This window comes from Petaurus breviceps, unplaced genomic scaffold, assembly GCF_028583685.1.
Source record: "Petaurus breviceps papuanus isolate PSGF00001 unplaced genomic scaffold, PetGlider_PUasm1.0 140, whole genome shotgun sequence".
NCBI classification, from domain to species: Eukaryota; Metazoa; Chordata; class Mammalia; order Diprotodontia; family Petauridae; genus Petaurus; species Petaurus breviceps.
In genome coordinates, this window is record NW_027185698.1 from 42,398,025 (window position 1) to 42,411,558 (window position 13,534).

At 41.6% G+C, this 13,534-nt stretch overlaps 1 protein-coding gene across 5 annotated transcripts in view; it reads right to left on the minus strand.

Moving 5' to 3' along the window:
* The window catches only part of SH3BP2 (SH3 domain binding protein 2), a 108,324-nt gene that overhangs the window by 14,108 nt on the left and 80,682 nt on the right, over positions 1-13,534 (minus strand). For 4 of the 5 annotated variants that reach the window (XM_069070866.1, XM_069070875.1, XM_069070882.1 and 1 more), the window contains 2 exons: positions 4,019-4,158; positions 950-1,052 (listed from right to left, as the gene is read on the minus strand). In XM_069070866.1, coding sequence (XP_068926967.1) covers positions 950-1,052; positions 4,019-4,158 — 243 coding nt within the window. Of the gene's footprint in view, positions 1-949; positions 1,053-4,018; positions 4,159-6,763; positions 7,193-13,534 lie in introns of those variants that run through there. The other variant, XM_069070850.1, reaches the window with a different exon arrangement.

Below are 13,534 nucleotides of genomic sequence, written 5' to 3' on the forward strand. Positions count from 1 at the left end.
GCCTGTTGCTTGTTCTTGCAAAGCCTCTTAAGTGAAACGGCTGGTGTGGTCTCCCTGCTGGGCTCAACTACCTAGAGGTGGGTCTGATCGCTTCACAAGTTCAAATGACTCAACTTGTCCTCTCAGATGAACTTGTAGACCAACCAGGATGTGGGGTTATTTATAAGAAATTAGGAAGCCAAACAAGAAAAGGCTGGTATTGTTACTTCGAGAGCTGTAAATGCTGTCGGCCCTTTCACAAACCAGTTAAGGGGCTTATGTATTTTAGTACTGCACCTGACTGCTCTTACCTTTTTGTACTTATCATGCCCTGTTCTCCACTTTAGGTCTCCCTCTCCTGGTCTTATCTGTTCCCTCTTCCTTGCCCCTCTATGGACTCTAAGTGCTCTAGAGTACAGATTGTCTCCAGTTCACCATTCTACCCCTTGGATGTTTTACAGGGCCTGGTTCATGGGTGCTTGGTATATGTTTGCTAAATGTTTCATAGTAAGGCTCTGACATTCAAATGGTGCAGCCTTGAGCAAGTCACTTAAGCTCTCTGAGTGCCAGTAAAATGGCAAAAATGATAATAATAATTAAATAATAGTTGATCTTTATATGGCATGTTAAAGTTTGCAAAACACTTCAGGATAAGAGTGCATCCTGATGGCTGTCAGTCCTAGCCTTGGCTGGGCTATCCATTCTCTCCTTAGCATTAGGATGTTCTTCTGCCTATAATTCAGGGATAATGATCCTTTCCCAATACCCATTCTCATTGGGCTGACAGGTTGGGGGTGGGTTGGGAGTGGGTACTGATTTCCAAGAAGGTGCTACATGGGCCTGAGAACTGACTGAGAACACATGGGAACAACTCGGTGGGATGTGGTGTTGGATAGTCTTGTCAGATTTCATAGAAAAGGGGGGTTGGGCCAAGAATGCCTGCCTACCTGCAGGTACAAAGTCAACTCACCGATTATAGCCACTCAGGGAGAAGGCCCCCTGGGGAGACGCTGATGTGCTACTCTTAAAGTAATAAATACATCTCTTGTGGATAATCACAAACCGCAATGGCCCTGGAGACAAAGAAAGGGAAAGTTTATTTGAATATATTTTGCTGATTTAAAACACTCTTTGATCCCAAAACACTCTTTGCCCTTGTCTCCACCTCACATTTCTATATTGCTATAGGCCTGCAAAAGACTTTACCTGGGGTAGTTCATTTGCTCCTCAAAACTACCACTGGAGGTTGTGCTAATGCATTATTTTCCCCATTTTACAGATGAGGAAACTGAGGTTCAGAAAGGTTGACTTTTTATTCATAATTAGTAGCCAGTAAGTATAAGGAGTTAAGAGTCACACTCCACTCTGGTCTGATTCCTTGTCTAAACAAAGGGTCATCAGTCAACTGATATTCATAAGCCAAGTGTTATCTATGGATTTCCGCAAAACAAAAACACCATTGTTACATACATGTTCTTTGTGCAGACCATTCAAAACAAGCAATCCCAAAACAGAATAAGATTCTCTAATTCTATTATATTCCATAATTCTAACAGAATGATAAGGATTCAGAGCTGGAAGGGACACTAGAAATCATTTAGCACAATGCTGTTATTTGCTCAGAGAGTTGTTTATGATAACCAAGAGTCAGGATTCAAACCCAGGTCCAGTCCTCTTCCTAGTTTTAGAGGGCAGCTTACTGAAAGGAAAACAACAGATAATTTGGACACCGACGGAGATCTATCCTTCTTTTTTGCACATTTTTTCTAACACTGCATGATCAAGAGCATAAAATATCTTAAGGGAATGTCACAGTACTGTGGAAAGGGTACTGGATTTACAAGGCAAAGACCTGAATTCGAATCCTAGATCTGGCTACTTATTCTCTGTGTGACGTTATGCAAATTATTCCAGATCTCTGAGCCTCAGTTTCCCCATCTGTAAAATGAGGTTAGACTAACTACTTTGAAGATCTCTTCTAGCTCTGAATCTATGACCTGTCACATGGAAAAAGGAATTATACTTGCTCTGCCTGACCCCAGAGGGCAGAGCTAGGAATAAAAATTAAGAATGCAGAGACAGACTTCAGCTTACAATTAAAAAACAACCCCTCTCCCCTCACAACTTCCTAACAAATGGAATGAGTTCCTTGTCACTACTGGTATTCAAGACCACTTGGGAGGGAATGAACGAGATGGCTTCTGAGCTTTTTTTCTAACTCTGGCATACCAACCACCCCCTACCTTCTCATCATGTGCCATTCTGAGCCATGTCTCTGCAGAGGATGATATTAATAATAAACAATAGAAAGAATTTCTAAAGCACTTTACATACATTATCTCATTTGATTCTCACAACAACCCTACTTTAAAAAAAAATTATCCTCATTTTTGCAAATGAAGAGAGTGAGGCTGAGCCTGTGACTTGACCAAGGTCACACAGCTGGTAAGTGGTGTTCCTGAGTCTAAGAGCAATACTGTGTGTACCATACCACACAGTTGCCTCAAGGATGCAACAATTCTTTGGTTATGAGTCTTTGTACTTGACTAGGCAGGTCCTCAAACTGAATGCACACTCCAGCAATAAATTATACTCAAAGCTGTCTCATCGGTACAACCTTTGAGAATGAAGTGTTTCTTCTGCACCGATGTGGAGCCTTCATGGAAGGACATGAGCTGGGTTCAAATACCACTTGTTTGGGCCATAGTCCCTCTTCTGTAAAATGAAGGCACTGAAATACCCCTTGAAGTTTCCTACTAGCTCTGAATATCCCAAGTGTAGAAACAGTCTCAAACCTTCTCTTTTTGGAAATATTAAGAAAGTATTTTCAAAGGATCCTGGTCTGCAGCCTTTTCAACTAATGGGGGCCGGGGGACGTGGCTAGGTAGCACAGTGAATAGAGTACCAGCCCTGGAGTCAGGAGGTCCTGAGTTCAAATCCGACCTCAGACACTTGACACACTCACTAGCCATGTGACTTTGGGCAAGTCACTTCACCCCAATTGCCCTTCAAAAAAAAAGCAGAAAAAAAAATATTAAATCAACTAATCGGAAATCTGTACTTGGCAAACAATGTCTTGCTCCCCTCTCTCTGACTAGCCCAGCAAGAACCTGAGTTAGGGTGCTAACAGGACAAAGACTAGGGTAAGAGGCCCTTGACTGATTCACCTAAGAGAAGTAGCCTCTTTCCCAAGGCTGTGAAGGAGATAATGACTTATCTATGAAAAGGAGGAAGTCTCTTTGATGACCTCAAGTAACCAGGTTGGAGTGTGTAGCTGGAGGGCCCTTGAAGAGAGTGATCACAGAGGGACTGAGTGGCTTTAAGAAAATAACTCTCCATGAATGTACCCTCAAAGATTAATTACTGTTCTGTTCTATGAAGCAATATTAATTTTTACCTGATCCTTTTACCTGAACTGTTTCACTGTGTTTTACTGTAATGGGAAATTCCCCTTGTTCAAAATTCCTGTAAATGTTACTTCAAAAGTGTGTGGTGCTGGAGAGATGTCTCCAGCAAGAGGGGACTCAGCCAGTTTGGACATTCCTCCCACTAAGCTAGAAAAATGCTTGGATAAGAATAACAATAAATTAACTAAAATGGTTTCTGCAGGGTTTGTACCTGCAATGCAAAGCACAGTATTAGTGTGTGTGTATGGGGGGGGGGGGTCCTTCAATACAATAGATACTTTATGTTTATAAAGCACTTAACACTTTTCAAAGTACTTTCATAAACATACTCTCATTTGACCCTCTTAAGGATGATCTTGAGGTAGGCAGAATAGGAATTAGCACCAACATTTTAGGATGAGGGATTTGAGATAGACACAAGTCAACATCCCACAGTTTAACAATAGTAGCTGAGTCTAAACTGGAAAGCAAAGTCCCCCAATCCTCAGTGCTAGCATGCTCTCTTGCTATGTCAGGTTGGCTCCGTGAATATCTCTAGACTATTCTGATGGTACTGAGGCCTACTGTGGGAAAGGGTGGGTGACTGGAAGGGCTTTAGGAGGCATAAAGGGAAAAGAAGTGCAAGAACTTACATTTTAGCAACTGCAGCTGGGTACCACCTTTCTTGTGAAGGTATCCAGACTTGACCACTCCCCCAGGCATCGTCAAGAGGTTCTGAGCTCCAATGGCCTTCATTGGCACAGGCCAGTGCTGCTCCTCTGAAGCCATCAGGCTGAAAATAATGGAAAAGAATGAGCTGGGTTTGGGACTTGGAGAAAAAAACAAGGAGAGGGAACAAAATTGAATGTACTTCTGGAAATAACAAATAAGATCTAGCAGTGTCTCAAAGATTCCAGGAAGTATATAACATGGCAGCTTTTGGGAAAATCCCCAGGGATTTAAAAAAATTGTTTGCTTTTGTAATGGCTTTGTGGATATTCAGATATTTAAGCCCTTAATATGAGCTAGAAGAACATGACTAATCTAAACTTTAGTGGCACCAACTTTATTAAAACATCTTTATTTCTTCCATCTTCTCCATCTATCCCAATTCAACAAAATATGAAAGATCAGCTTTTTGCATTACCCCTTATATTTCTGGTTTGCTTAATGCATCAGGGCTCCTTTTGCTCTAGTGGCTAAGAGGAAGCACTAATGACCACTTTAGCTGGCTGTCTTAACAAAGAGAGGCAGTGTGGAATGAGATTGCCAAGTCAAAGGACTCCAGCTGCCTGGGTACATTGGACAAATCACTTCTCTCTTGGTTTTTTCTGTACATTAAGGGGTTTGGGCTATTATTTTGGGAGGAGGGGTGTCAGATTAGTGATTTTATTGGTACCAGGAACTCCCTGAGAACAACCTCCTTTGACCAATGCAAATACCTGCTCTGCAATTTATAGTCTCAAAGAACCATCAGGGACACTAAGATTAAATCATCTGCCTATATTCATTGAGTCAGAGACTAAGCTATTTTTAAGCTTCCTTTCAGTTCTAAATCGTATGATTCTATATTACCATACATATAATGCTTTACAAAGCACTTTCTTTATAGCAACATTCGAGGTAAGTGAGCAGCCAGGTACATTGGAAATGATGGTGGATCTAGAATCAAAAGACCTGAGTTCAAATTCTGACTCTGACATTTATTATTTATGTGAATTGAGAAGCATTTATTAATGTCCTCCTACGTGTCAAGCATCTTACTAAGAGATGGGGATAAAAAGAAACATAAAAACAGGTCCCTGGTCCCAAGGAGCTCACATTCTAACAAAAAAAAAAAAATAGTGGTTTCTGAAACTTTGACGGAGACTTTCAAATAATTGGGGGAAACAAAAATCCTTTTGCTTTATGAAATGATAATCCAACTATCTTCCAGCTAACAGTTATACTCCAGGGGAGTATGATAGGAAGAAATCAGAGTTTGCAAAAAGTAGAGGATTTCTTGCCCGTTTAGAAAACTACTCCAGTTCAGCAGGAGAATGCTTACTACGCTCTCTTGGAAGGATACCTGTAGGAGGTGTATATTAGATAAAACACACTAGACACCTCTTTTCTCCTCCTCTCTGATCGCTACACAAGATCCATCACAGCAAAGCACTCCCCACTATGGCCGTCCATGTCAATGACAGCTGCTTAACTGAGAATCATGGAACCATCCTTTCATCTTTGGTAAGCTTCAGGGGACAGCAAGAGCATTTCCCTGAGAATCAGTTTCATCTGTCTGATGTGGCACAAAAGGTTCCTCTTTCTTTTCCTGGCAGTTAGAATCAGGATTACTTACTAGGTTGGGTGGGGGCATGGAGAATTAATCAGTACCTGTCTGCCACTCAGCCACAACCCTGTGACAGAGGACTGGTCTGAAATGCTACCTTTTTTACGTGAAAGAAAACCTACAGAGGCTAAAGGGATCCAGACTGACCAAAACACCCTAATAAATCATAATAGTGATAACAATTCAAGTTTCCATAGCGTTTTAAAGATATGGTATTTCACTTACAAAATAACTATAAGGCAAGTAAGTGAAGGCATTATTTTCCTCATTTGACAGGAGGATTACGAGGCTCAGAGGAGTTAAATGATTTGCCCATGGTCACACAGCTGTAATTGTTAGGAGTCCAGACTTGAACTAAGGTTTTATCTTCCAAAGGCCAATGCTTGTTCTACTATGCTCTTCTCCCCATTGACTGCTATTAACAAACCATTCAGAATGCAGAGACTGGGGGCAAAGAGGTTACATCTCATTGGAACACACTCCCCCCCCCCCCCAAAAAAAAGAAAAAACAAAGAGATACCAGCCTCTCACACACATACATACACACACACACACACAGCAAAATATGTGCTGGGTTAGATTTAGAAGATGGATAATGAAACATGAAAAGGAAACACTCCTCCCTCCCTCCTCCCAACCAGCCCTGTAGGAAAAGGCGAGGCATTTGTTTAACCCTCACTCCCAGTTCATCATCGGCTAAAAAATATGAGCCGGACACAGAAAGGCTCACATTGATATTCCAAAGAAAAGGAGGGGCTGCCTGGTTTGGCCAGATAAAGTCCTCTCAGCAGTTCCATGTACTCATGGCACACGTGGCCATACAATGGAAAGAGGCTGGGTCTCCATCCTGGTGCACTGATTTTATTAAAAAAAACAACAACAACAAAAACAAAACCCCGAGTATCCCTCTCATTCCTCAAATAGGTTAAAAACCACCCAGAGGTTTGGGAGCTTGGTGATCCTCAAGGCATTTAAATTCCAGGAAGACACAGAAACACAGAGCATTTACTTTCCTTTGTTTAGGAGAGGAAACCAGGAGGCGTGACCTGCATGACAAGTAACTTACTGCTCCCAGGCACCGTCCTTCCTATCCTGGACATGAAGGCAACTTGCACAGCCCTCGGTCGTCTGCTTCTTGGAGGAGCCGCCTTGACCAGTTCTCAGCCTCTCCTTACACCTGCAGGCTTCCAGGTCTCCCTCAAAGCTAGCCCCAATTCCTGACAGTCTCTTCAATGCCTCTACTGCTTTCTGACCCTTAAGGGTCCAGCCTTCCATCTCTCCACCTGATTCCCTTGCCTCCAACTGTTCAATGTTTTCTCCGTCCCAGAACAAATCCTCTGTTCAGCTGGCTCTTCCCAAATCACCTCTCGCTGGAGACTTCCTTCCTTTATTTCCTGGCATCCCCCGCTTCTTTTCTCAAGTAAGCATTTCTTGCTCTCTTACCTCCCTCCTCTCTTGCCAATGCTGCCCCCCAAAGTGGATGAGCACATCTGCTCTCTTATTTCCCTAAGGAATGCAGGGCTTTTCTGCAGAAGCCACCTCACAAGGGTTTTGACTTCAATGTGATTGTTTTTCTCCCCCTGCCCCACCCCCACCCCAGCTCTCCCACCTCCCAGAATTTAGATGAAGAAAGAGGAAGCTGAATCCATTGGGATGCTAGATGGCAAGCTGAGAGGAGGCGACAGCAGAGAAGTGATAAAGAAAGCATGAAGCAAACCAGGGAAAAGGAGGCAGCCTGCAGACCAACCTGGTGGGGAATAAACAGAGACAAGGTGGACCCTATTTATGAGCCAAGGTATCATTTGGCTCCTGAGACACACAGTGATAGACTTCAGCAATAGCAGCTATAGTTATAAGTCAAATGAACATGTTCTCACATGTACTCAATGCAAGCAGAGTTTTTTTTGTCATTTACAGATTCTTTGAGATACACCCACATCTATCAGTAGTAACACCTTTAAATAGAAGGGATAACACTCTATTCATACACTGGGTAGTATCAATACACACCCAACATTCAATAAATATTGAGTTCCTACTGTATACCATGCCAGGAGCTGAAGAAAACAAAGATGAAACAAGGGGATTTTTAAAAAATTCAAAACTACAGATTGTTAGATGTAGAAGGCAATTTAGAGGTCACTCAGTCCAGTTCCCTCATTTTGTAGATATGGAATCTGAGGCCCAGAGAGTTAACTATACAAGATCACACAGCTAGGCAGCAGTTGAGCTCAGCTTTAAAGCTCAGTTCAAGCCCTATCTCCCTCCAGGAAGTCTTTTCTGACTATGTCCCAGCCCACAACCATTGAGATTTCCTTTCTCTAAAGCTCTGATTATCCATATGAATCATTTGACATAGAATAATATATCCTGGAATGTTGTGTTGTTTTTTTTTCTAATTTAATTTTGCATGCCATTGTACCTCTGACTAGGCTCATGAACTCCTTAATAATAAATTCCTTATATTTCTCCCTATCCCCCTCTGTGCTATTGTGGCAAGACCCTGTATACATTATGTACTTCATAAATAAATATCTATGGAATGAATGGATCTTGCAAAGAGATACATAAGAAACCTATCCTTCCCCCCACCACCCTCCAAGCAGCTGCTGTTCCTAAACAGCTGGAGATAAAACTCTTAACTCCTGCCCATACCCTTCTGAAAAAGTCGAAGTGACAGGGGTTCAGGTAGAGATGCTCCAAACCCTATAACCACCAAAGGCAAGGTGGCCTTCTGTCATTGCCAGACTGCCTACTTCCTTAAAGTCACCTGATATATAGTAATTAATTAAATTAAATTCAGCAGTGAGTAAAAATGGAATTTTGGAGCTGAAAGAAGCTCAATTCTCTCATTTTATAGATTGTAAAACTGAAGTTCAGAGAGGAAATTACTTTTCCATTGTCACAGAGCAAATGACCTAGCTGAGGTGGCACTGAAACACAGTTCCTCTTTGACTCACAAGCCCAGCACAGTTTCCACTATAGCGAAAGCCTCTCGTCACATTTCTGAATGATTTATTTCCTAGAAAATTCCCATGTTGTCTCCCTAATTAGAGTTTCTTGAGAACATGTACAATTTTTTGCTTTTTTTTGTAGCTTCAGTGCCTAGCAGTTGAGGCAATGTGTAGGCAGGCACACAGTAGGTGCTTAATAAACACCTGTTGACTTGTAATAATAAAACCAAAGGCTGCAGAGGTGAAAGAGATCCTAATGATTATCTAGGCCAGGGGTCTGGTGAAATCTCAGAATAATGCTTATTACCTACATGTCTGTCTCTTCCTGACCCCATGTGGCATTTGATTGGCAAAGATGCTGGAGTGGTTTGCCATTTCCTTCTCCAGCTCATTTTAATTTTACAGATGAAGAAACTGAGGCAAACAGGGTTAATGAGTTGCCCAGGATCATACAGCTAGTAAGTGTCTGAGGAGTGACTTGAACTCAGGAAAATGAGTCTTTCTGACTCCAGACCTGGCACTCACTGTACCACCTAGCTGCTCTATTTAGAACTGAAGGAAATGCTAAATTCCAGTAAGAGGTTAGAGAGAGATGTAATTTCCCCTCTCATCTGACTCACAGTCCCCCTGAAATCTCTCCATGGACACTGGGTTAAGAATCTCTGTTCTAGGACAATTCCATTTTACACACAAGGACATTAAGAACCAGAGAGATTACCCAGGGTTACACAGGCAGCATTGGACAGCCAGGATTCCAAACTGGGTCTTCTACAGCTTGTACTGTCTCTTATCTTGACAGTGCCTGAGACAAAGTAAGTGTTTACTAAATACCTGTTGACTGTCTGACTAGACTGAGTTCAAGTCACAACTCCATGACTTATTTACTAGCTGTGACCTTGAGCAATTTATTACCATTGAGACCTATAGACTTACTATACTTGTAAAATGAGGAAAATAATGTCCTACCACTTGGCTCACAAAGTTCTCCAGAAAATACTTTAAAAATCTTAAAGTGCCATAGGAATGTGAATGTGTATTCTACGTGTCCTGTATTTTACAGTTTATCCCAGTGGGTAGAGTGCTGGAGTTGGAGTCAGGAAGACTTGAGTTCAAATCCTGTCTTGTATATTTTGAAGCTGTGTGACTTAGGGCAACCTCTTTCACCCTCAGTTTCCTTATCTGTAAAATGGGAATAATAACAGAACCGACTTCTAGGGTTTTGAGGTAATATGAGATAATATATAAAAGTTCTTTGTAATTCTCAAAATACTATAAATGCTAGCTATTATTGTTATTATTCTTGCCATTTCATGCCTCTCATGTGACTGACTTCACATCCCTCAGAGGTAAGGGGACAGGTGATATTACAGCCCTTTAACAAAGGAAGAACTGGGGCTCTGAGAAGCAGCAAAGTGATTCGTCCAGAGAAACATAATTTATTAATGGCAGAGCTATGACTGGAGGACCAGAAAAGACTCAATCCTTGTCTGTAAGACACATAACCAAAATAGAAAGGAACATATCCTACAAAAAATTAATAATAACTCAAAGAATCCTTAAGTATCAACCTTGGCACATAATACCTTACCAGCAGAGAGATTGGGAAAGGGGAAGAGGAAGAAGATGGAAAAGGAACCACATTAGACTCAGGAGAGATGGGACTAGTCATGAACCCCTCTATTTCCTCTGGCTGTGCAGTTAGGCTGTGGGCTCCTTGAAAGCAGAGACTACGTTCTGCCTGTGCTTAGCACAGTACTGACATACAATAGGTGCCTAAGAACTATTTACTGACAGTTCACAAAAGAGAGGCTATAGGTCCATCAGTCCACCTGAGAAAATCGGTGATGGGATCTTTCAAGGTCCAGCTCAAAGCTTCCTCCACTCTAAAGCCTTCTGTCCACTTTTAGTCTATAGATGTCTCTCCCTCTGAACTTCTAGTGATCATAGGCTATACAAGTCATTTATTTCATTTTACTGTAAATAATTATGATTTTACTTTATTTTGTTAATAAATAACCAATATTGCCAGTGTCTGGTAACACCCGAGGGGATTGAACTTTTCGTGCATTTATGCTGTTTCTCTACAAGTAGTACAGCTAGAAACTCCTTGAGGGCCATGACTATGCCTTGGTGCACACTCAACAAGATGCCAAACAAGATGTCTTACCACCAACAAATGCTCAGGGAACGTTTATTGAGTGAATAATAATAACAACAGCTCATGTTTCTTTAGCCCTTTAAGATTCAACAAAGCATTCTGCTCAAAACACTCTTGTAACGTCAGTTCTGTATGTATGGTTTATATCCTCATGTTACAGATGGGGAAAATGAAATTCAGAGATTAAATGACCTGTCCAAAGTCATATGGCAAGGAAATAGCAATGGTAATATTTTCTAGTCCTCTAGTTTAAAATCCATTTTTTACTCCATGCCACTTGTGGCAATTCAAATAATTCTGAAAGACATAGTTTCTGGATAATTTAAACATTTTAATAAAAATAAGGCCGGCAGATTATTAATAAAAGGATGATCACTTGACCATCTCTCTTAGACCAAAGACAATCATGGGGACTCAGAACTTATATGATCTTTTGGAACAGTGGTGGCAATCAATTCTGATTGGTTAACACAATAGGAGGTGAACTATATTACAATGAGAGAGAATTGGAGAAACTATCTCTATACTCAGACCACCTCCAGGCTGGGGCTATCTAGGCAAAAGGATCTGTCTCCATCCAAGCTTGACTGAATGGAATTCACCTAAGACTAGAGAATCCTTGTAGGTTGGGGTCAGGTAAGATAGAAAGTAGTTTAACTTGACTTTCAGAGACTAAGGTCTTAAAAATAAAAAAGAAGGGGGAACTCAGAATCTCTCTGGATCATTAGTTATTAACAATGATTTCTCTCACACCTCAACAACTTGCAATACGATACAATAACAACAATAATCAACATATTGTGCTAAGTACTTATACAAATATCATCTCATCTGATTCTCAGGTAACCCTGAGAAGTAGATGCTGTTATTACCCTCATTTTACAATTGGCTCAAAGACTCCACTCACTTAGACACCTGACTGTGCTACACTTCCCAAAGCTCTTGCATTACTGCTGCTTTCTCTGAATAAGATAAAGTTGAACCTTCCCATTGCCACAAAACAACTCTGGTGGTTAGAAAACAGCATTTGGAAGATGTAGCTTAATTGAGACCTTCCCAAATTCCACTTTGTCGCCAATTGGCCATCTCAGAGCACCAGGATGCAGTGTGGGAGGCTGTTGCCACCCAGGTGAAAAGTTAGACCCAACCATCCAATCCATTCCCCACTCTCCCTCTTCACACAAACTCCATCAAATTACATAAGGCCTGCTGAGCTGAACCTCTAACTGTAAGGCTTTGCCTTCCCTAAGTTAAGAGAGCTGAATTTGGCTGTCTTCAGAGGCTGCTCTCCAACACAAATGTTCCACAAGGAAGTGAATCCCTGTTTGCTGAGAGGACTCTAAAATCAAATTCTCACACGCAGTCCACCGAGCCGTGGCTGCCCTTCCTTCCCAGGCAGCTTGCCTGGTTCTAGAACAGTCCTCCTCGATGGGGCCTTGGGATCCTGTTATATTCACATCTGGTGATAACTCAGCCCAAATTCCATGTGGCAGCTAACGCTGCAGCTGTTATTTGTAATCTGATTCCCGTAAGAGGCAACCTCTTTCTGAAAAGAGCCAGGATCTGTCACAGCACAAGTGATCAGAAGACCCACTTCAACTTAACAGAAAACTTATTAAACACCTACCATTGTCCAAGGTCTGGTGCTCCACTTGGGGATACAAACCTGGGAAATAACACACTCTATACCCTCCCGGAGTTTGCTATTTGATGGGGGAATGACCAGTGCAGAAGATGACTTAAGGTGGGGTGTGATCATTGGGACAAAGGAGTGATCCAGAGACAGGTCTCTAGGAAAATTTGGGGAGGGAGAGGATTGGGGAAGATTTTATGGAGGACAAAGGAATCCGAATTGGACTCAAAGGACAAAATGGTTTTCAATAGGCAGACATGTGGAAAGAGTAAGTTTCAAGCATGGGGAATGGACTATGCAAATGAATGAAGGCCAGAGAAGAAATGTCTAAGATTAGAGAACAGATAGCAATCTAATTTGGCTGGATGATAACATGCATGTGAAGCAAAATAAAGGAACAAGGCAGGAAAAATAGAGGGAAACCAGATTATGGGAGGGGACCTGAAAAACCATGATTAGGGGCTCGCACTTTATTTAATAGGTAAATGGAAACCATAGTGGGGATCTGAGCAGAGGAGTGACATGGGCAGACTTGGGAAGATAATTTTGGTAGTCACATAAAAATGATGGACTAGAAAAGGGGTACAGTGATGAGAGGAAAGGCCCTTAACCTCCAAAAATGAAACTCCATTGAGTATGCCCCTGTTCAAGAACCAGGATGTCATCAGAGATGCTACTGGAGATGTCACTTCCCATGAATTTCTTGGTGCGCTGTTATGATGAGGAGAAAAAAGGGGGAAGTGGCATGAGACACAGCCCCAAACACCCAGTATTGCAAAGTATGGGGGGAAAAACAAAGCATGATGGAAATTCAATTGCTTTTGCACAATAACTGCATCATTTTGTATTTGCAGGCAAATTCAGTGAATCTTCCCAAGTCAAAGTCTGAGAGTTTCTTTACAGTGGGACTGACTTAAAGAAAACAAACAAAAATCAAGATTCTGCCCTTGGTCCTGACTGGCACTCATCTCCATTTTAATGGTTATTTAACTGATGCCACTTGAATTCCCAATCATAGGGAAGGTGGTACTGGTACAGTACTAAAGGTAGGTGGCACAGTAGTAATAGCTAACATCTATACAGAAATTTAAG